This window comes from Alosa sapidissima, chromosome 7 (assembly GCF_018492685.1).
Source record: "Alosa sapidissima isolate fAloSap1 chromosome 7, fAloSap1.pri, whole genome shotgun sequence".
Lineage (NCBI taxonomy): Eukaryota > Metazoa > Chordata > Actinopteri > Clupeiformes > Clupeidae > Alosa > Alosa sapidissima.
The window spans coordinates 23,706,641-23,730,055 of record NC_055963.1 but is presented as its reverse complement, the minus strand read 5'-3'; the positions used below and the strand labels follow the sequence as shown (position 1 = coordinate 23,730,055).

The window sequence follows — 23,415 nt, the reverse complement described above, 5'->3', positions numbered from 1 at the left end:
TTTTATAGCCTTCCAGTATGTACTAACCCAGCATTAATTTGCACAGGTAGGAGGGATAATTTCTCTAACTACTTATAGATTCCAGTTTGTTCCTTGCCATTCCTTGCCTTTGTGTACTGTTTTTTCTTAGCGTGTTCAATACTTTTTCCCTGTGCCATTCCACTTTTTTACTCATAACTCTACTTTTAGACATTAATGTTTGGATTTTTATGTATGTGTGGATTACCTAAGTTAATACTAATGTCCGGTGAAAATTTCATGCGAATAGCCTCACTGGAAGTATACTTACTGGAAAAAATGTTGACGTGTTCAATACTTATTTTCCCCGCTGTACACTGCGTCTCATATGGTGTACTTCTGCACTTACAATACCTTATCTGAGTGCCTCACCCGAGTGGGTTCACACTGAAAAATTCTGACGACACAGACTGCACTCATAACGGTCAAAAAGTTGAGCGTGGAATGTTGGACACTTTTCGCCTTGAACGGATGCCATCTTGGCTACATAGTGGAAGGGGAGGAAGCCTTTTCAAAATTCTAACAATTGCAGTCGGAGCAGCAACAGTGAAAAAAAACACGCTTCACAGATGTACAAGTAAGTTACAGTATAACATAAACTGTTCACGTCGACTAGAAGACACCAATAGAAATGTATTTAAATGTTGCAATCCTGTTTTCCATGAAGTGCACAGAGTTGGTGTTCAATCCGAGACGACACTATTCTGTTAAAATTCACGCACTACGGAAGTAAGCCCAGTGCACTGCATTAAAGTGTACTAACGGAAGTATGCCATCTGAGATCTATAGCACTATATATAAATAAAACTGAATTGAATAGAACATAGTCAGATTTTATTGTACTGTACCTGTTTGAGTTTAGCGATGGAGGCTTCTTGGACTTCCCTCTGTTTCTCCACCTCAACAAGCTGCTCCTTCACAGCTTCCACTTCTCCCTCCTTACCCTGTACAGAGAGATGGAGCTCATTTCTAGCACTATACAAATAATCACTGGCCTCATACATATGTACTTCAGCCTATACTTTTAAGCAAAACATTTATTATGTTCAAAAGTACAAAGGTAACGATGTAGTACTGTACATGTTCATTCAAAGGTTCCTTTTCTGGATACACAATTACAGACATTCTTGAACTTCTGTGAAAAGTAAGTTTTGTATATATTCTTTAATGATGAAATGAAGCATAAGCTGAAATGGTTTTGGTGATTTTATTCTTAGACTCTTGATTTGATTGACGATTTAGTTTAGAATGTCCTTTGATCATAGAGCATAAGTTCCAGCTTATAGAGTTCATGCTGGTACATTTAAGTATGCCATGCTCTTTTCTTAACACAGGTTCAGTTTCCTCCTGAAACTCAAAGGTTGATGTAACTTCCTCCAGAGTTTACAATGTAGGTTAGGTCAGTGCTGTCCTTAGACCTTCGACTCAGATGATGTTGCTGATACACAGTGAGCTGATCAAATTCAACGCATACTTAACCAGTCATGGCTCGCATAGCCTTCTTGGAACTGTTAACTTCTACGGCCAAAGAATACACTAGGTCCTCATTTCTGGGGTGCAACTTGAGGCTCTAGTCATAAAGCTATTGGCTCTGAAAAACACATGAGGCATCACTGACAATAACTTCTTTATTTGAGTTTTGAGACTGCACCTACACCTCTGTGGGCTATACATCTGTCTGCATATGTGCTTCCATCTCTAATTCTATCCTCAGAAAAGTAAAGGTCCGTGTCACAGCGGTTGCTTAATGTGAATTTCCACTGCATTAGTAGCTCCCAGGACCAGCCGGAGTGATGAATTACTCTTGCATGTTCTCCAGTAATTACTTTCACTACAAGGCAGCGCGTCCGAATAACACATGAGAAAATAAATCAGCACCGGTGCTCTAAAAGTCCACATTGCACATTCATCGTGAGAGGAGGAGTTCTATCAGAGAGGGAACCAAACTCTGAAGCAGAAGCTATGTAACACAGCAGGGTACCCTGAGAAGGGGGACTGAATTAGACATTTCAGTGTGATTATATGCCATCCAGCAAGACCAGAGAAGATTGGCCAATGGGGTTAAATGGGATTGTTAAAAAAAGCAGCAGATAGTCATCGGACTGAAATAGTCACCCATGTCACGCCTTTCTCCTCAGCTGCAATGCTGCACTCAGCAGTGTATTGAATCTGTGTGGGCCAGCCCCATGGGTCCGTGTGTGTGTGTACACATGTTTGTCCTGTAGCCTTACATACGTAAGCACTTTTTGCGTGTATGTATGTGTTTGTGTGTGTGGTCAGCCCAACAGTTGTTACACACAAATGCACTTCTTCACACGTGAACTGCCCTTTTCCCCTCTTCATACTTCATGTGTGTGTGTGTGTGCGTGCGTGTGTGTGTATGTGTGTGTGCGTGTGTTGTTGGGGGGGGGGGGGGGTGATTGGGGCGTGCTCCTCATACCTCTAGCTGGACAACATGCTCCTTCTGAAGCTTCTGGATCGCCTCCTGGTGATCTAGAGTCTTCTTCTCTATGCTCTCCTGCACAAACAGAACAAGCTGTTAGAACCCCCTAGAACAGCATGATCGCTTTTGGCCTCCACTAGAAACCCAAATCCATAATTGATAGGTGTTCAACCAGAGGTCATGTGAGCCACACACACAAAAAAATAATTTCAACAATGAAACACATTGCCGTTGGAGGCCACATTAAAGCCTCTGCATAAAGAATGCATCATGATCCAAAGGGGACAGCTTGCAAACAGTGATGAAATCATGCAGAAACCAATAGTGACATCATGTGGCCAGACGAGTAATGAGAGAATTTCCTGTTAATGCACCTCTTGTGACAGATCCAGTCTCCTACCAGGAGCCTTCATCTAGTGTCTCATGGAGGACTGCGGGTAGAGGCTTTTAGCTCAATGGAAACTGAGCTCATGATACCTGGTGTTAGTTTCACAGTTCTCTATGACTGAATGCACACTATTGAGTAAATATAAAGACATATTACAACATCCCTAAATCTCAGCACTCCAGTACAGGTCTCCTAATGTAGCTTACTGTAGCTAAAGGGCCCAAGTGCAGGGTTCAACATGATCGAGGGCCCGCGGCCCTGGGGCAAGTGAAATGGCACGTCAGGCAAATTAGTTGGCCAGTTCTGCCAGTCACCATCACGAGTCAGCTCAGCGTGTTCTGTAAGGGATAATGTATTGTCCACTGGTAATTATCAGAAAATAAGTCCCGACAGGGAGAACAGGACCCTGACGCGCATTGCAATAAGCGAATGGACTTCTTGCGGAGAAATATGAAAGACAGCAGTCACTATATACTTTGCAGCGGTGATTATATAGATTTAACAAACTTCCGAAGGTTGGGAAGGCCCATTCATGTGAATGGAACTTTCTGAAGTAGTGCAATAGTGTTATTTCTTTTGTATGACCATAAAGACCACTACACTCATGTCTCAGGTTATAACATGGCTCATGATGATTTTGTCTTGAGAAACTTACACTAAAACAATAACCATGACTGTCACACAAAGGTCTGAGATCAGTGGAAGTGGGTTTGTACTGTGTGTGGTTTTGCTGTGCTGCGTTACCTCGGCCTCCTTGAGTCTGCGCTCAAACCAGCCCTTGGTGCCCTCCATGGACTGGACCTGGGCCTGGAGCTCCTCCACACTCTGCTGCAGGCCTTCCAGCTCTTTGGTACGAGCCTGTGGGGCAGGACGCACAGAGTCAAAATAAGAGAGTGGGACACACACACACACACACCACACAAACACTCACACTCTCTCCCTTTTTCTGCACTGTCCAAGAGCTAGGAAGCTGTCCTGCTTTGTGGATGTTAGCAGTTGAAAATTCTGTTCTGGGGAGACTTTTTAAGATTTTTTTTTTAAGAACATGGAGTTGGTACCCCTATGCTTAAGAATCAGACATCATGAGAAATGGTTAAGAACACAGTAAACTGAGCGGACATCCTCTTCACTATCATATATCATTCATCAGAGAGGCATATGGGAATTCTCAAACAGGAGGCACACATGTACAACTTTAAATTAGGTCTTGAACATTATGCAACCTCAAAACCCCAAGGATTCCCTAAAAATTTCATTTGCAAAACTTATCAACCGCTATGTGTGATCACAGAGCTCAATTTCTCTTCAAATCACCCTTGGCATGTACACACACGCCCACACACACAAGGAGAGTGTCGGAGCCACAAGTGTGCGAGCGTATGCGGCAGGAATAACCCAATTACTGCGATGCAGCGTAGCATGGCGTGGCGTGGCGTGGCGTGGCGTGGCGTGGCGCTGCGCTGCGCTGCGATCCCTCACGCGCCGAAGAGGACACAACAGTGCTGGCTAACAGCTAGCGCTCTCCCTCAAAAATCCACCCACCCCATCCCCCCACACACTCACCAGCCACCTCATGGCCCCTTGGCCCCCTGGCCCTGAGCCCCACACTGGTGAGCCAGACTGATGATGGAAGCCTGAGCCAGGCTCAGAGCTGGGGCAGACTGTGTCCTCTAACTATAGTCACACTCCAGGAGTGGGGTGGGTGGTGGGGGGCGGGGGGCCTGAGGGTGTTTTAAATGAGGGTGTTTTAAAAGTGACTACATGCAGCGCTGTTGGTTGCAGATCATGTACAGTGTACATTTACAGTAGTTGTTCTGAATTAAATCAAAATGACTGGATTCTCAGAAGCGGTCATGGTCTCCTTAAACCTCCTTTTCATAACCTCCTGCCAGTTCACTATTTCCTGTGTCTCTCTCCATCCTGCTCTCCCTGCAACACATCCCTCCTTCTCTGCCCTCCTATCTGAACTGTGTGTATCTCTATACTGACTGACCTCTTGTTCACTCACCCATCCATCTGTCTGTCTCTCTCCATCCCTCCCTCCCTCCCTCACCTTCTCCTCCCGGAGCTGTGTCTTGATCTCCTCCTCCCACCCTCCCTCCATCCATCACCTTCTCCTCCCGGAGCGGTGTCCGGATCTCCTCCTCCCTCCCTCCCTCCATCCCTCACCTTCTCCTCCCGGAGCTGTGTCGGGATCTCCTCCCTCCCCCACCTTCTCCTCCCGGAGCTGTGTCGGGATCTCCTCCCTCCCTCACCTTCTCCTCCCGGAGCTGTGTCTTGATCTCCTCCCTCCCTCCCTCCCTCCCTCCCTCCATCCCCCACCTTCTCCTCCCGGAGCTGTGTCTGGATCTCCTCCATCCCTCACCTTCTCCTCCCGGAGCTGTGTCCGGATCTCCTCCATCCCTCACCTTCTCCTCCCGGAGCTGTGTCCGGATCTCCTCCTCCGTGCGGTTCTTCTCCTCGTGGAGGCCGCGGAGCTCCTTCTCGTAGCGGGCGCGCACGCTCAGCACCTCCTTCTCGTGCTGCAGCCGCACGTCGCTCAGCTCCTCCTTGTGCCGCGACTTCTCCTGGGCCATCTCGATCGCCAGCTCGTCCAGCATCCCCTTGCGCTTGTCCGCCGTCTGCGAAGGAGGAGAAATCAGAACAGAGTTAACATTCCACCTGTTCGGAGAGATGTGGCTCCAGGTTAGCATTGGTCCACAAGAAGGTACACCCAGGTATGGTCCTGGCCTGGGATAATTTCCTGAACCCACTCTGCGTCGCTCTCCCTTTCTTTTCCAGTCAACGCTCCACTGTCCTGGCAAGAAAAGCTCAAATCTAGAAAAACAACATTCTATCTCTTTGTTTCATTTGAGTGCTGGTAGGAGGTGAGGTACTGCACTGGGGAGTAGACCATTGTTGTTTTCACACACCGAGTAGAGTTGGCTCACCGAACTCTCGGCCTTGTACTTGCCGTTACATTTTAGAGGTTGCTGTGCTTTTGAGTCAGAAGTTATACATAAAAGGATTCTTTTCCTCTTTTGGGAAGATGGTTGAGACAGACTTGTTTCAACAAAGAGAGAAGTTTATGGATTTAACATTTAGGTTCTCATCAGTGTATTCTGCTGGTCTGCTGTCTGGTGGTGTTTTCCTTCTCCTGAAGTTTGCACACTCTCTGTGGATCAGAGAGTGTGTTTTGGGGAATGTTTAGGGTGTGAGAGTTCTTGTTTATGTTACGCAATGTGCTCTTGAGGAATAATGTTGTGATTGAGACAAGGGGCTCATTTTACCTTCAGTCTATGGATCACAGGCCATAATGAGAAAATTCCGGCCCTTTTTTCCAGAGACTGGCTCTAATGATGCTTTCTTATCAGGTGTGATCTTGTGGTGGGGACACCAGGACGGGAGAGCCGTTTCAGAAAACTTTCCCTTCTCTTCACATACCCTAAAAAGCAAATTGTTACTTTTCCCCTCTCAATTACTGTACATAATGGAAAACTCTTTTTTTTTTTTTTAAAAGCACATTCATGTTCTCTCTCTTATATAAATAATTAAATAAAACGGCCCTGTTGTACCTAGACTCTGGCCGTGCACCATGGATCATTTTGGCCTACTCGTGCATCATCAGCACGCCATTTTATCTGTTCCCCAACTGCACTGAGCCGGTGCACTTCCACTGGCCCTGCTGATGCTGATGCTGGAACTGTGGTGTCAACTTGCATTTGTTGCCAGGGTCACAGTGGGATGGTTCACCTCTTTAAGAAAGAGAGAGAGAGAGAGAGAGAGCAAGCCCTGGAGCACTGAAGGAATTTGACTGCAGAGAGCACGACAGCACATCGGGGTTAAAGGTCTTGGCTTTTCCTGAAACCTAAAATAGATGTAAAATTAGACGACTGCTTTTCTCTTTTTTTCCCGCTGATTTTCCAACTGGAGGATTCATCTGCATATAAATTATATTTTCATCAAACGAGTCCAGTCGGAACGGTTTTGGTCTGATTTGAATGGAAATGAGGTGGTGGTGGCGGTGGCGGTGGGATGAGGCTGTGGCTTAATCCGGTGGAAATGTGCCTCATTTCGAATGAATTCCACAAAGACCTGAGAGCTAATGGAGAGGTGATTATGGTCAAGAGTTCATCAAATCCATCGGACACGCCAGGAGATAGCGGATCACAGGCCACCAGCTGTGCGCTCAACATGGACAAGTGTGTGGATGTTACTTACTAAAAATGGAGCCCTACAGTCCAAGTGTGTGTGCGTGCGTGTGTGTGTGTGTGTGTGTGTGCCTACCCTACTGTGTAAAAGCATGTACTATGAATGAAAGGAAAGCATGACTCAGAGATGAAAAATGAAGAAGACTAACAAGAACCTTATGGGTGTGTGTGTGTCATTGTAAGAAAGCGCCAGGAAACAAAGCCTCTAGCCCTAAAACTATATTATAATATGACTAACACCAGCAGCTCAAGGTGAGTGAGTGAGTGAGTGAGTGAGTGAGTGAGTGAGTGAGTGAGTGAGTGAGTGAGTGAGTGAGTGAGTGTGTTAGGCCAATACCTTTTTGGCTTCCTCCAGGTCCTGCTGTAGCCTGTCCTTCTCCTGGCCCAATTCATTCAGCTGTTCCAGGAGTCGACTGTTGGCCCGGTTCGCCTCCTAAGCAGACAGAGAACAGCACTCAGCCCTGAGTGACACAACAGGCAAAACTACCAAGTGAGAGAGAACGAGAACTTCGCTAGGGCTGCCAAAAACACAAACAATTCAGCCCAGACCAAAAATAAATGCATAATTTTTCCCCCAATTTAAATCCTAATTAGAAAGGATTATGTGACAATGCCCGCTAATTAAATTCACCCTGCTAATGTAAAAAATACATATTAAAAATTCAGGGTCTGTTTCTGCAAGCTGATAACTCAATTCTCTGGCCCCTGACTTCGGTCTAATACCTTCCAGTGGTAAAATTAAAACCTGCTTGAACGATTGCTGAAGTCAGTGAGATTTCCGACCGAGCATATGTGGCTGCATGCCCTGCAACCTTTCATACAATATTCATAATCTGTAAGCAACATTCAGAAGTGACAACAGCTGGCTAAATTCTGACGCCTTTCGTGTTCTTGTTAGTGCTACCCTGCCCTAACAGCGAGGCAGCTGTTAAGGCAAGCTGTCAGACAGCAGATCTTATTAAACTGCACACAAAAAACTGTTTCAGTTAAAACCAAACTTTAAAATAAAGTAAATAAATAAGCATCCATTTCTCTTTTTCTTACCCCTTTTCCAGATCATTTTGCTATCGTTTCATTTGTTGCAAATCACAAACAACCTTTGCAAAATATTATTATGGCAATTATAAACACATCCTGGCTGTCACACAAAATTGGGAGTTAATGATTTAAGGAAAACATGTATAGCTGCTAAATCCTGGCAAGAAACATTGCGACTGCTGAGACTAATTGCTACACTGGGGCTGTTTTCTCCCCGCTCTGTTCCAATGCAACACCTGCTGTGGAAAGCCAAAAGTAAATTAATGATCCATGCCCAAGAAGAACTTAATGTATTTAACGGATGCTTTTTTCGGAGGTTTCTGCAGTTTAGTTGGTGCCTGCTTAGTACCTTCAACACAACAAGGGACACCAGGCAACCCCTGAGTCTCATACAGGCGGCACAGCATCAGTAAATGCGTGAATTAGGACCATTTGTTTATGTTTGCAAGTCATGCTTTTAACTCCAAGTCTCAAGGAATTGGTAATCTAACGGCAGGCTAAGTTTCATTAGTGAATGCCTGATCTTAGCTGTGCCAGGTATAATGAGTATTATGCATCCATCAACTGGAATGCATCTGGTTATCCGTGAAAATAGCATTGCACCTGTACCTGGTTACATGAGGCAACTAAACCTAAGAGTATAGCACTGACTCAGATCTGGGTAACAGCTGCTCTATTAACAGGAACCAGGGTTGTCTCAGGACTACAGCTCATTGCACATAACCAATCAATCAAACAAACATACGTGTTTATCCTGAAAGGCAACAGATGTGGAGTTGAAAGAAACAAGGTGATGGTAGTCACAGTGCTGGAGCTAAACAACAACACTCAATTACATCAGGGACTTCAGCAGTGGATGTCTTGCAGTGTAAGCAATGCCTTTCCAAGTTAATGGAGGCAGACTACAAATAATAATCAGAGGCTGTCCGAATCAATCATCTACCAACAAAGGTATGCAATGTTCATACAGAAAACTCAGGAGCAGGAGAGTGCCCCTATGCTAAGGGGTTGTTAGTGTGCTGGACACCATGTGGGAAATGAGGGTGAATTCTGACCTGTAGCTGGGAGTTGAGGTCGTCCTTCTGGGCCATGAAACTCTCCTGGTCAGTCCGCCTCTGCTGCAGCTCTGCATTCAGAGCCATGTTCTGGTCACGCAGCAAGTTCATCTCCTGAGTCTTAACTGTCTGGATCTGATCACACGCACACACACACCATCAGACAAAGAGGCCTAGAGGTCTGAACTAAATCAGAGGTGGAAAAGTCAAGAGTATCAGAGCAAAATGTCTCTCCATTACTATAACTAAATTGATTTGAGAAATCAGTGCTTTCCAGTGTCAGTGACACTGAGTGAGTGTGTATTGAGTATCGGAGTGACATTGTTTGGGTTTGTGCCTTGAGCTTCATGATGGAGAGACGACTGGACTTTCAGATTTCCAAACCTTGAATTTTCCACCTATGACTGAAACATTGATGATGTGATGGACGAGAAATGCAATTGCACGAACAGAGTGAGAGTCAAAGATGACTGCAGGTGAGTTTCCTCCTGGTGCACTGTGAATTTGATGGGTTCTTCCCGTGAAACCAAGCAACTACAAAAGAACAGCTAAAACAAAGACTTTTGCTATATGCTGCCACAAGGAATGAGTAGGTGAGAGGGTGAAAGACTACCACAGTTTGGTGAGAGGTGAGAACTACTCCATGCCAGAGGGATTCTGATTTTCAATTTTACAGCTGAGAATTGGTGAACAAGGAGATGGTGAACTTACAAATGAATTAGTGATGAGAAGAACAGTGATGGAGCCACACACCAGGCGGAAAGTGGGTGATGCTATTGGTGTGTGTTAAAACAAGCCATCTACACCTGGTGATTGGGCATGATGATGGAGGGGTGGTGCCCAGGTGAGCAGCAGCACCTGGACGGAGGCGTTAGGTGGTGGAGGTGTGGGACTAGCTTGGCCCAGTGGGCAGTGGTGTGCAGTACCTGTTCTAGGGCGGCTAGGTTAGTCCTGAGGGCGTCGTTCTCGCTCAGCATGCCCTCCACCTGCTCCTGACTGACCGCGCTCTGACACGCTACCTGCAGCCACGGCCGCCGCACGGACCAACGAGGAGGGTGCAGGAAGGAGCGCGAGGGAAAGCGGTGAGGAGAGAAAAGGAATGGTGAGGGGGGGATAGAGGGAAAGAGAAACGAAATGGAGGGAAGAGAGAATATGAGCACAGGTGGGCGACGGGGAAAATGTTGAGACGGCGGTGGAGGGAGAGAAGATGAGACAAAGTGGATGAAAGGGGGCAAAAAAGAGAAGAGAAGCACCATAAAAGAACAGAGAAGGAGTATGAATATGGGAGAGGAGATGGGGCGGGGGGTGGAAAAGTGTCAAGAAGAGTGAATGAAGGTTGAGACAAAAGGGGAGAGAAAAGGAAACACGGGCAAATAATTGCAAATTACCAAAAAAAGAGTCAAATTTGGAAAGTTCCGGGGAAGGGCAAAAGAATGGGGCATTGGGGTTCACAAAGGGCAGGACAAAACCATATTGAGAGGAACGGGGAGGAGAGAGATAAGTACAACAGAATTAGCTAGCGCCAGGAAATGAGAGCACTGGCAAGCACATCCTTAAGCCTTCCAGTAATACATCAGTGCATTTCCACTTAAAGAAGAAGGGAGAAACACCCACACCCACCCACACACACACCCACCCACCCACACACACACCCACACACACACCCACCCACACACACAGATAACTTTTCTTCTTTATCACTCGGTTTAGTCCACCTTTTGCTTAATTAATGTCAGTGACTCCTGTGAGGGACAGAGTGACATTTGGAGGAATTCAGGCAGAAGGTGGGGGCCATCCAGGAGCAGTTATTACCCTCACAACAGGCCTGCTCCCACCAGAGCTGCTCTAGACAGTACCCTTACACCCCATTCCCACACACGCACACACACACAAACACACACACACACACACACACACACACACACGTAAGCTCTTCACTCACACTAATCCTTAATTATTTAGCCGATCTCTCACTCGCACTTTCATTAACGGTCAATTAACTAGTGCAGACTCAAAATGTAATTTAAAAGTTTCTGAACTCAAGTTTGGGCAAAGCCATAGTAAGGGTTGAGAGGAGAAAAAAAGACATTTTGGCAGCGGGAAACAATGTCTTTTAAATGTTGTGGACAGTTCGCTCGTGCGCAAAAAGTGCTTCGCTCAGGGATTTTGACTTGTCTGGTGCCAGTAAAAAAGACTTAAGACCAGGCAGAAACCAACAACACACTCCTAGAACATTTCAGTCAGCATCCCCAACACAGTATAAAGATGAATGCCACTGAAGGCCTTTCAACATGACTGCATTTTTTTTTTTATCAGGACATCATTTATGTAGTACTCTTACATATTCAGTAACTACACAGAAAGAAAGAAAGAAAGAAAGAAAGAAAGAAAGAAAGAAAGAAAGAAAGAATTAATGAATGTGCAATCTGCCGTCACAGGTGGCTGGGATGTGTCTAACCCCCTCGCTCCGACACAAGCAGAGATTAGCACAACTCCCTCCGTGAGAATGATAATGAACACCTGTGTAACGGCGCAGACACTAATTGCTAACTGTGGACTCCGTGGTGTTTGTGGCGCATAACTCAGAACGGCTCCGAGGAGACTAGTTCAGCTAAGTGTTCCATTTGAGCACGGGTGTCTGGGAGCCCCCTAATGACTGGACAAGTTATATGGCTTTCTGAACAAAAAGAGAGAGAAAGAGGGAGAAAGAGAGAGAGTGAGAGAGAGAGAAAAGAGTGTTTGCAAGAAAGAAAGAAAAAGAGAGAGAGAGAGAGAGAGAGAGAGAGAGAGAGAGAGAGAGAGAGAGAGAGAGAGAGAGAGAGAGAGAGAGAGAGAGAGAGCGAGAGAGAGAGGAGGAAGTTAATGGCAGAGGAAGAGACAGGCAGCAGGAGAGGCCTGAACTCAGTGAGCTTTGTGGGCGACCAGCGTTACCTGATCCTTCAGCGTGTGCAGAGCCACCTCGTGTTCTTTCTCTTTACTCTGGAGCTGCTCCTTCAACTCGGCTATACTCTACAAAACACACACACACAATCACATTCCTCCCTCGGACAGACATACAACTTTTACCTTACCACCTGCAATCTCACATACACATAAACGCACACACACAAAATCACATTTCTTACACACACACACACATATATGTATATATACATTTAGCATCCCCCCCTCCCCTCACAACACACACACACACACACATATGTATATATACATTTAGCATCCCCCCCTCCCCTCACAACACACACACATACACGGAGCCAACGGCGACCCCAGCCCCCTCCGCCCTCATTCCAGCCCCTGGTGTGACAGTGACTGATTCTGCAGTGGGCAGCCCACCATAAATCATCCAGAAATAGTGGCACTGAGGAGGGAGCACAAATTGAAACCCTGACTGCAGTCTTTACCATTTCCCCTGAGGGCTGTGGCGTGGGTATTATTACACTCTGCTTACCTGCTATTGACTAGAGGAGGAACACACATCTACATCGGGGGGTTTGGAGGAGGGAAGGAGGGGGGCATTCTACATTCTGTCAATTTAACTACCAAGTTTTAACAAGCATGTTTTTGTGTGTGTGTGTGTGTGTCTGTCTGTGTGTGTGTGTGTCTGTTTGTGTCCCACCTGATTAGCCGACGTGAGGTCTGCCTGCAGTTTCTGAATGCGGATGTTCATGGACTTCAGCTCCTCCTCCTTCCTCTGCTGGATCTCATCGATCTTCGTCCTGATTCGGGAGCACAAATATGTCATCCCTCATGCGCCACCTGCGACAGCGCCCTATCGACTCCTCTCCAAAGGCCACATATTAAAAACACTTTTCAGGGCATCCCAAACTAGACAGCCCACTGATGCCAATGTGGCTTCAGTTCTCAGCGGAGAGCACAGTAAAAGCACATATTAATACACAACCGTATGTCTACAGTCAAGCAAACATTTCTAATGACTCAAAAAATTAGTGATAGGAAGACATTTAGACATATCTGTCATATGTGTCGAATGACAGAAGTTATATAGAATGTCAAAGAAGGTCATTTTAGTGCAGAGAGTTTTGGAGATCAAGAGAAAGTAAAAGCAGGTTAGACGACTAATCTCAGTCGATACATAACAATGGTGTTGCACCTTTAGTATTCATATCCACACGCCTGAAACATTTATCAGCCGGTCTCATTAAGGCTGCCACACCATGGCACTGTGACAAACTCACACAGCCAGACTAATGTGGCAGAAACACCTTATCAGCTGTGACGTGCCATGGTAAACACACAACATCAGGAAGTAAAACTTTATGGTTGAGTGATAAGGAAAATCTAGAGCCACCAGGTCGTGGGAAATATTATAGTTTTTTTGGGGACTGCACCATGTCAAGCTCAAGAACTAAAAGCCATTAAATAAAGGAAAGAAATGTCACTGTTGATATATGGAGGAATATATGGACACACTTCAACAGACAGAGTGAAAACGAATGAATGAAAAATGGATTACATTGTTTGGTGTGCTTTTTTACAGTGTTACCTGCTATCATTGTAGAGAACCTCCTTTTCGCTTTGGAGCCGCAAAAAGCTGTAAAGAATTATAGAATAGCTGAGTGAGTAATATTGACGTGAGGATCTCTTTAGCACATTGTATTTGTTAACATGAATACATCACTATATCCAATACGAAGACAGGCCTGAGTACCGTTGATGTTTTAAGATGGTTAACTTCTGAAAAGGATTCATGTTCGTTGTGGGTTTCCTGTGCATTGCAGAGTGTTGTCCATGTTCATATTTAGAAACATGTTTGTGGTCTTTGTGTGAAACGGTCTTTGGTCTTCACAGCAGGTAACCCACTGTGTGTGCATTTGTGTTTGTGTCTGTGCGTATTTATGCGAAAGCAAATGTGTGTGTTCGTATCTCTGGTAAGTGGCTTCTGTTTGTGTTTTAAAGTGATTATCTGTGTCTGTTTATGAGTTTGTGTGAGAGAAGACGACTGTGTGAGAGCACGTCACATTGTGTGTGTGTGTGTGTGGTGAGTTGTGGATTGTGGGCTGTGCTGTTTGCAGACGCAGCAGATGACACTGCCCTGCCACACTGCCAACACAACAAGTTCAGGTTCAGACTCATTACTCTCGTCTGCTGACAGTACACTAGGGCCACTGCCCTGGTTCCGCAGGGGACCCCCACACTCCTCTCCCATCCCACCGCACCCAATCACCCGGCCAGTCCCACAGCACAGAGAGAGGTCCTGCGTCACAACCAGCCCCTAAAAATGGACCCACGTTCAGAAGGCAGGGGAGGGGGTGAGCTGCAGACCAGACCGGCCGCAAGTGATCCGTCACAGATTAGCACACAAGTCAGAAGGGATTGTTTCTTTTTCTTTTTCTCTCTCTCTCTCTCTCTCTCTCAAAAAGAAAAGAAAAACTCAGCTACAGCCCATCATGTCTGGGGGGCAAAAATGATCCATTAACCACCAATCAGTGGAAAAGCAAACAAAACAAATTCATGCTCCGTACAGAAATAATAAGTTGCCTCTCGGAAGTATTCTTTCAATGATGACTGTTCCGGGTCCCACCACCAGGTGTGACTCGCATACAGATGCAGAATCTCATTATCCAAACTGTAACCTATGTAAGTCAGAACACACCGTGGCAAAGCGAGGCATCCTAGCAGGCTGCACTATCAGCACAACCATTACTCACCTCTCCTGCTTTTTCTTCAGTTTATCCGTGAGCTGAAACAAAGTGACAAACAATGCTGTTCACAAATCCATAGCAACAACTACAACACCAACAGGCACAAGCCAGCATGTCAGGAAATGCGGATTGAACACAAGAGAAGGCCTGAGGTTACCTTTGCCAGTTCCTCATTAAGTTTGCTCACATCGGCCTGCTTGGAGGACTGGTGGGGAAGAAAACACATAGTCAAACAAACACATAAATAAGTTATTTTTTTAAAAGAAGTATATCAGTTCTGCATTTTACTGTGGGCGAGCAGATGAGGTTTTCTGTGTAACTGGGCTCACAGTGTTTCATGTGCCCTAGGTGGGGGTAGGGGGTGGGTCCTCACCTCTAGAGTATGGAGCTGCCCTTTCAGCAGGAGTTTCTCTTCCATCTCAGTCTGCAGCTTGAGTTCAACCTCTGATGACACACACACACACACACACACACACACACACACACACACACACACACACATTCAGCATCAGCAATACAACACAGAAAGTGTTGCTCAGGCGATGACAACACAGGGACATTTTTTGAACAAAGCTGCCGAGTGGTAGCCTGGCCACGCCCACCCAGATGTCCTTTCAGGGAGACGCTAGTCAGGAACACCATACCTCACTAACGTTTCCATCGGACGCCAGATACATTGTTTCCTGACTGCCGATGCAGTTTATTGTCAATTTCTAAAGTTTGTGCGAAGTAGGAAGTAAGGTGTATGCCCGTCACCATGTTATTGTTGGAAACATTTCCCAATCGTGAGTCCCCAGACTCTATTCACAAAGTGAATGAGTCTGGTTTTTACCAGGCTAGTAGAGTGACACTAATACTGGGAAACACCTTACCTTGACCAACTTTAATTATCTGTGAAAAGCTCATCATGTTAGAATTAAAAATCATGTCATGTGACTGCCCAGAAATATTGGTCAAAATGCTGCCCCCTGTTGTGTTCACCAACTTTTTCAAAAGACACTGTTTATGCATCATTAGTGCACTCTTCTTGTAATTACAAAAAAAGTGAAAAATTATAAATGCAGACTCTGTAATACTGTGTGGGAAGTTATGTGTGTTTGTGAATAGATGCAGCAGTCAAGAGAAAGTGCACTGAACAGTGTAATCACTGGTATTCTGTGACATCAACAAGACCGAAAGCGACAGCTCCAGCCAAAAGAGGCCGGGTTCACCTCTACTGCTCTCCTAGTCAACTTCACAGAAGATGCACTGAAGTTAAAGGGGGGGGGGGGGGGGGTAGGTAGGTACTCACCACTCAGCTCATTCACCCGCTGTTCCAGAGTAGCACACTTCACCTCTGCCTGCACTCCAGACAAGGGGAGGGGGGAGGAGGGAGGGAAGGAAAGAGGAGGTTAGGAAGGGACAAAATCAAAGAGCAATCAAAGTCCAGTCAAAATTCAAATCTGAATATCATTGAGAGCTTCATAAGACACAAGAAGCACAGTAAAAGGATCTGAAATCACAGACCAACCCTTGTAAACCAGAATTTCTTGAATTTACCCTTGGGGATCAATACGGTATCTATCTATCTATCTATCTATCTATCTAAACACTTTTTAGCATTCATTAACCCTTAGAACCCGATTGACGCAAAGTGCGTCAAAAAACACACCCTTTCTTCTCTGTTAAATTGCTCCGGATCCGTTTATTGCAGCGAGATGAAACCTTTATTGCATGACAGAGCAGAAGTGGGGCTTTCCAAAGAGACTACACGCTTGTCTGTACGATGAAGTATGAAAATAAAAAAAAAAACATGAAATTAAATCAAATTGCATCATATTTACAGTCTATACTTCTCTGCGCACCCATTACTCTCTTTTGAATTACTCACGAACCCGTGATCGCATCGATATGGCAAGAATATCAGATGAAAGAGGAGACACAGTGCTATCCATTGGTACCATGTATATCGATCCTTCTGGCTTATAAAAACAGACGAAGTGACTGCAAAATAATAATGTCATGTACACAAACCAACGCTGCACACCCATTACTCTCGTTTAAATTACTCGCGGACCCGTGATCGGACAGATATGCCACGCATGTCAGATGAAAGAGGAGACTCAGAGCTATCATTTGATACCAAGTACATGAAACAAACGAAGTGACAGCAAAATAATAACTTGTATGTTCATAATAACTAAGCATGTTCATAATCCGGTTTTGAGATCCTAGCAAATTCCTGCATGGCATCCAATTCAAGGCTCACATTGCATCCCAATTTGTTCAACAAAGAAACACCTTTTTTGCCTGTACTTTGTTCATGGCAATGCAGTAAAAAGTTGAGAATCATCATGAGTGCATACACCATAGGCATGCAGACTAACACGCAACCTCGGGTCAAGTCAGGTCAGATCAGTTCGTGTCACAGATATGGAGCGCAGAAAGGTCATTTTTCATCACTAAATAAAAAATGGCATTTATTTCCGTAAATCACACACCACATATTTCTGAAATTGCTCAGCCCCAGAGTATCCCTCCAACATGGCAATTATATTGCCCGCTTCAGGACAGTCTGCCCTACACACACATGAAATGCATGTAGAGCTATGATCTTGCTGTGGTGAGATACATGTCGAAATATAAGAATTTTTATAATATGCTTTTTATGTTTTAATTCTTTAAAAATAAAAAAAAATAAAAAATCAATGCTAGTACTAATACATGAAATGATCTGGATCTGGATAGCCTAGACTCTGCTGAAAAAAACAATATATAATATGTGTGTGTGGCACTTACAATGACCAGAATAAATCCTTATGAATAAAGGTAGTGAAAATGCCCTAAAAACAGCTTAGGGTTCTAAGGGTTAACAGACTTAAGTGGCCGATATACCCGACGTTCCCAGTGAGTGTGACGTGAAACATCAGACAATAGCAGACTGACACTGACAACACTTCTTGTTTATGTTTGAATGTTTGTCTTTTTCGTCTTTTTATGTATAAATGTGTCCTGTCGAAGTGTGCACTCTTGAAGATGAACATAATGAGCATCTGTAGGTGCTTTTTTCAACGCGGTTTGTTGCTAGCCCGCACACCTGTTTCGAGTCCGAGACCCCGACCACAACATCCACGTCCACAAGTGAAGATTCTGCCTGTCGCTAATATGCCTGATGACTGCACTACGAGAGATACCTTCTCTGTGTCTGGTGAGAGATTACATCTGTGGGAGCTGACTGTGAGCTTTTGAGTGTTAGTTGAGCTGAACTGTCATCAGATGTCTGGATGTCAACATAGTGATGCTAGCTAGCTAACTAACTAGCTATCCAATATCGTCAACCATCAAGACGTCAACGCACAAGCGGTGTCAGGATTACACCTTGAGAAGTTGCTGGTATGAACTTTTACATCGTCTGCCAAGGGAACTCAACTCACCGTCTGCCAACGTCTGCCAACTTTCACACCTCTGCCATCTAGCTGCAGGCCTACGTTTCGCCACTGGACTGTCCAGGAGCAACGTACAGGAATATCATGCAAGCGACTTTTTAATCACCATGCCGGAGAGAAGAGAGAGCCGGCCACCGCCCCCTCATCTGCTGGCTGATCTGCTCACCGGGCTGAAAGGGGACTTGTGGACTAAACTGCTGGCGAAGCATCATCACCTGCCTGCGGACTTATTGAGTGTTTTTCTGTTTGTCTTTGTCTTTGTCTGCATGAGCGCTGAGTCCGTTTGTTTTATGTTTTATGTCTGGTCTTGTTCTGTAAGCCTATTGTCTTTGTAAAGACAGGCTTGCTTTACTGTCACTGTCTATTTGTCTGTCTGTTTATTTGTGTAGCCTATGTCTTGGTGTGATGTCACAGGTACGCTGGCGATTACGCCGCTCTGTCCGGCACCTGTCTTGTGTCTTTTGTTATTTTGTAAATTGTTTGTTTGTCTTGATGTCATGGGTACGCTGGTGACTACGCCGCTCCGTCCAGCATTGTTTGTCTTTATGTGTCAATGTCTTGTGTGTGGAGCGCTTTGGATTGTACTAAGTACATGTTAAATGCGCTTTATAAATAAAAATGACTTGACTTGACATGTCAGCATTTCATATAGCCAACATCCTAAATAAACTTAAAACGCTTATTAACGCATACAACGTGAATGAAAGTAGTCTAGAAAAATAATAAAGATGAATTCTTTGGGCATCAGAGGGTAGGTGGTTTGTAGTAGACTTGGCAACTAGTGTCGCGTGGCCAAAGCGCAAGTATAAATGCTTATAGCGCTTTGGTGACGTCACACACTCTCCACGCAGTGACCAATGCGTTGAGTGTGTAAAAGCCTTTAATCCACATTTGTCTTCCTTACCTGTGCCAGCCTATCACTGTGACCAGTCTCGCCATCCTCCATGCCCACACTCCCGCTGGTGTCAGGGTGCGGCTGCACCCCATTACTGTCAACAGCCCCATCTATCACCGCCACACTGCCGTCTGTGACCTCGGCTCCCCGCGGACTCTTCAACTGGCTCTCCTGCCGCTCTTGAAGGACTGAGTGGGAACAAACAAAAACACAAACACATGCATGATTGAGAGCAAGCCTACACATGAAAGGCAGGCTGGGGAGCCGGGGCAGAAGGGAACATACACAAGTATGCACTATGAAAGAGCTAACCCTCTCAATTCACAGACTCAATCAGCAGTGCAAAGCTGCTACATTCTGATGCTGACAGGGGTGGTTCCAGGGGGAGATTGTAAATGCAACAAATAATCAAAGTTCAAGTTTTAACCGTTATCTGGCCCCAGCAGGGTGGAGTTTTAAAGCCTTGATATGTAGTCCGCTTCACGGGGAATGCTGACACCACAGGGTGCTTCAATGTCTGGCAACACAATAGAAAACTCTGGAGCACAGTCCATTTAAAATCATTAACACGTTATTATAAAAATCACCCAGTGAAACGACTGGCCATTCTGTACAGCCAAACACCACTGGTACACTAAACAGCAGAACCAATCCATACTTTAAGAGCGAGCATTACAGTCATCGCTAGAGGGGAAAAGAGATAGTCTTTTGTGGTTGCAGCCCATTTATCATGATAACAGTAGTATTTGCCACTCTGTATGGTTCAAGTAAACCATGGCTGAAATGCTTATACAGTAGGTTAAATAGTTAATGCCTGTTTATCCCAAAACTTTCTTAAATAAGTAAGAAGTTTATTAAACAGTTAAAGTGCCATGGACCGGAGTTGTTTCCAATAATGTGACTCAATCAGCGTTGCAAACAGAGCTGGAATTTTACGGTGGCCACGACACGCTGCGTTGACCGTGATGCTCCTTTGACAATCAAAGGTTCACAGGCCACTGTGGCCTTGGTGCCCCTTTATTTCAATATTCTGCTTTGTGTCCGACCAACAGCGCTTTTAATTTGTAGCCTATGGCCTATCGAAATAATCATAGCAATTAATTTAGTCTTTGATGCAGTGGAGAAAGTGACGGCACACGGCAAAAAAAGTGCAACATTCAGCAGCCAAAAGACAAGGCAAGACATTGAGATATTAGGTATTAGATGTCAGACCCATTAGAAAGCATTCTGTGGCCTAGGGCCGTAAAGTTTTGATTGCTTTAGCAGATCACTTGAGGTCCTTTAGAGCCCTTAGAGCCCCTGTAGCTGCCCTGTTGATGTCTGCTGCTAACAACATAATGATGCATGGTACACAATACAAAATATCAGTGCTTTACACTGCTTCTGAAAGCTGCCCAACAAAAAATGAACACAAATAATCCTCCAGATAAAAGTTAATACACTTTAAAGCTGTAAATGTGTCTTTGATTGACTTGGTTTTCAATTAATTCAATTTCTTGTTGTAAAAATGTCATTTTCAGTCAGTTGTTTTGCTTAGCCAGCTCAGGTGCATTTGTGTAAAGAAAGCAGCACGCCTCTGCCCAGGTACCTGCAATCTTCTTGAGCAGTGCAGAGTTCTCGGCCTGTAGCCTGAGCAGCTCCCCGTCCACGGGCCCAGGAGAGGACACGGGGCTTGGGGCCGTGGCCTGTAGGCCCTTCCCATCCCGCAGGGACTTGTTCTCCTGCTCCAGCTGCTCGATCTGGGAGCACAGCTACGGTGAGAGCAAACACAGTGGAATTCTATCAAGACCATGCGCCAAATGTTGGCTACAGGTTGTAGAGCATAAAAAAAGATACCAAAAGATGTAGGATGTAGGATATGGGAGAGTAGACAAGAGTGCTAGGATTGGGTATCGACTCAGACAGGTCAAATGGTTTACCCTTCATGAGCTATAAATTAATGAGTATTCCAAAAGGATACATTAACATACATGTCTCCTATAAGCACGGTGACATGTTTTGGGAACCATGGTGAACTAAACTAAATATTAGTAAACAAAACTTAAAATGATATATCTTGCCAGTATAATTATTTATCCCTTTATAAACCAATATTTACACAATAAACAAGCAATATTATATAAGTATATATGTATATAATGGTGGATGTGTACGAATTAAAACTGCATTCATATTTGTAATCTATTGTGGAATGTTTAGTTATGGGGGATGAAAGAGGTTTGTTGTGTGCAGTGGGGGTGAGTGGGGTAGTCAAGTTCCAGCACCTTGGACAGCTCTTGCATGAGGGTGCTGTTCTGCAGTCTGAAGTCATCCTCCTGGCTGTGCAGCTTCCCCTGAAGCATCTCATTCTCGCTGAGCAAGGCATCCACCTCCTGCGGGCACACAGCCAGAATCAGCTTAGGGCAGGGGCCGGCAGAGATTACTGACAATCACCGCTCCAACACAGACCCTGAGGCCTCACATTTCACAGATTACTGACAATCACCGCTTCACAAAGACACAGTGCTCATGATGATCAACCCCCTAATATGCAGATGGAAGGAGAGGACTCACAGAGAGACACAGCTGGCCATCACAGCCAAAAAAAGACGCATTTCACAGCCAAAAAAAGACGCATTCAAGTTTAACAATGAAAGATTATGGAGAATTAGTCAAATGCAGGTGCAACGGCAAATACATCACAAGAAACAACTGACACTTAGCCTTCTTATGGACTCGGATATTATCCTCACAATTAGAGATGACTGACAATCCCTTCTCAAGGCATATACTCAATCCTATTTCCTCACAATAACAAATGACTTAAACCCACTACCAAAAGCAAAACAGACTGTCAATAAAACATAGCCTTGCTGTCAGCCTCTCTTTGGTAAAGAAACAAACACATAAGTTAATATACAGATGCAGGAACAATGTACGCACATGCAGGAACATTTCAAACATTATCCATTACTGAAATGGACACAAAGACTGCTCATAATTTCTCTTCAAAACAAAAAGAGAAAAACAAAGGTGGTTAAACATCTATCCACAGGTCAACTGATGTTCTCTGTTCTGCTTCTATACACATATAGACAAATTCCAAACATGACAATCAGCAACAAGTGTATTCTCTCATTTCCAACTGAAGGAACTGAACATAAAAACTTGTGGCAGTCACAGCAAGAAACTACTTCTCTAAGTGTAGACTGTATTATACATAAACAAAATATTTGAAATATTTGAAAAATATTTGAATGACTGCATCAGTTATAATTCCAGAGGGATTGTCAAATAAAGTCAGTATGAGTGCTTCACTGCATCACCTGAGGCTGCACTACACTTTGCAAGACCGAGCTGAATAAAAATTGCTTCATTTATTCATCTGCAAACATTCTTTAAAAACGTATTGAGTTAAACATACTCTTGACACACATGTAAATAAAATCAGTATCCTTTATCACTGAAACTGAAACTGAAAAGCCTTACCTGAGCCTTCTTGCTCTTGTTCAATGCCTTTGGGTAAAATAAATAAAAACAAAATGTGGTGAGAGTAAAATCTAGGGCAAGTCAACAAAATCTGAGTTTTATTAGATGTATCTGCATCAACATTTATTTCATTACCAAATTGGACTAATTCACTCTTGACCTACTCTACAAGACACATAAAATTGATTAGATAATTTATTATGTCATGACCTACATACCCTTTGAAACAGCTGAGCTAGTCTTTCCAACTGAAGGGACTGTATATATTTACCTTAAGCAAACACTATGACTATATTGGTCTTGGTGGTCACTGTCTCATAATTTATTAAACACTCTGAAATAAATGTATCAATTACTGGTGTTCATTAAAATTATTACTAAGGGAAGTATCTTACCTTCTGTGCTTTGATGTAGTCCTTCTCCAAGGTAACGTTTTTCTGCCTGACATTATTGAGCTCTGCAAAAAAAAAAGCCATATTAAGAGATACAAAAGAAATCTCCTATAATGATCCACTCATGCCCAAGAAACTGACTAGCCTACATTTTAGAACCATTTACTTGCAAGAAGTTACACACAGCATGAGGATAAGTCGATTTCACATTCCTACTTGTGGTCTACTTTAACTTCCAAACATAAAAGCATTCTCATCATAGATTTCAAATAAAAGATTAAAGCATTCAAAGAATACAAATGATTTTCATAAAAAGCACAGATTAAATTCAATTCAAATTCAAATAAAAAAAAACAAGCAAAGATGTGGATAAAGCACTCAGCTTGTGAAACAATATCAACAAATGCTAAAAAGTATGCCCATTAACTAAAAGTGAC

General features: G+C 44.2%; 1 protein-coding gene across 1 annotated transcript in view; it reads right to left on the bottom strand.

Annotated features, from left to right (window-relative positions):
• gripap1 (GRIP1 associated protein 1) overlaps positions 1-23,415 on the bottom strand; it is a 53,609-nt gene that overhangs the window by 28,596 nt on the left and 1,598 nt on the right. The window contains exons 3-21 of the mRNA XM_042097143.1: positions 22,982-23,043; positions 22,587-22,613; positions 21,383-21,490; positions 20,707-20,869; positions 19,128-19,306; positions 16,090-16,138; positions 15,172-15,242; positions 14,956-15,003; positions 14,805-14,836; positions 13,640-13,687; positions 12,752-12,851; positions 12,064-12,141; positions 10,059-10,151; positions 9,133-9,267; positions 7,377-7,472; positions 5,258-5,470; positions 3,594-3,707; positions 2,459-2,536; positions 867-962 (exon numbers count right to left, since the gene is read on the bottom strand). Of these exons, the coding sequence (XP_041953077.1) occupies positions 867-962; positions 2,459-2,536; positions 3,594-3,707; positions 5,258-5,470; positions 7,377-7,472; positions 9,133-9,267; positions 10,059-10,151; positions 12,064-12,141; positions 12,752-12,851; positions 13,640-13,687; positions 14,805-14,836; positions 14,956-15,003; positions 15,172-15,242; positions 16,090-16,138; positions 19,128-19,306; positions 20,707-20,869; positions 21,383-21,490; positions 22,587-22,613; positions 22,982-23,043 (1,790 nt within the window). The remainder of the gene's footprint in view (positions 1-866; positions 963-2,458; positions 2,537-3,593; positions 3,708-5,257; positions 5,471-7,376; positions 7,473-9,132; positions 9,268-10,058; positions 10,152-12,063; positions 12,142-12,751; positions 12,852-13,639; positions 13,688-14,804; positions 14,837-14,955; positions 15,004-15,171; positions 15,243-16,089; positions 16,139-19,127; positions 19,307-20,706; positions 20,870-21,382; positions 21,491-22,586; positions 22,614-22,981; positions 23,044-23,415) is intronic.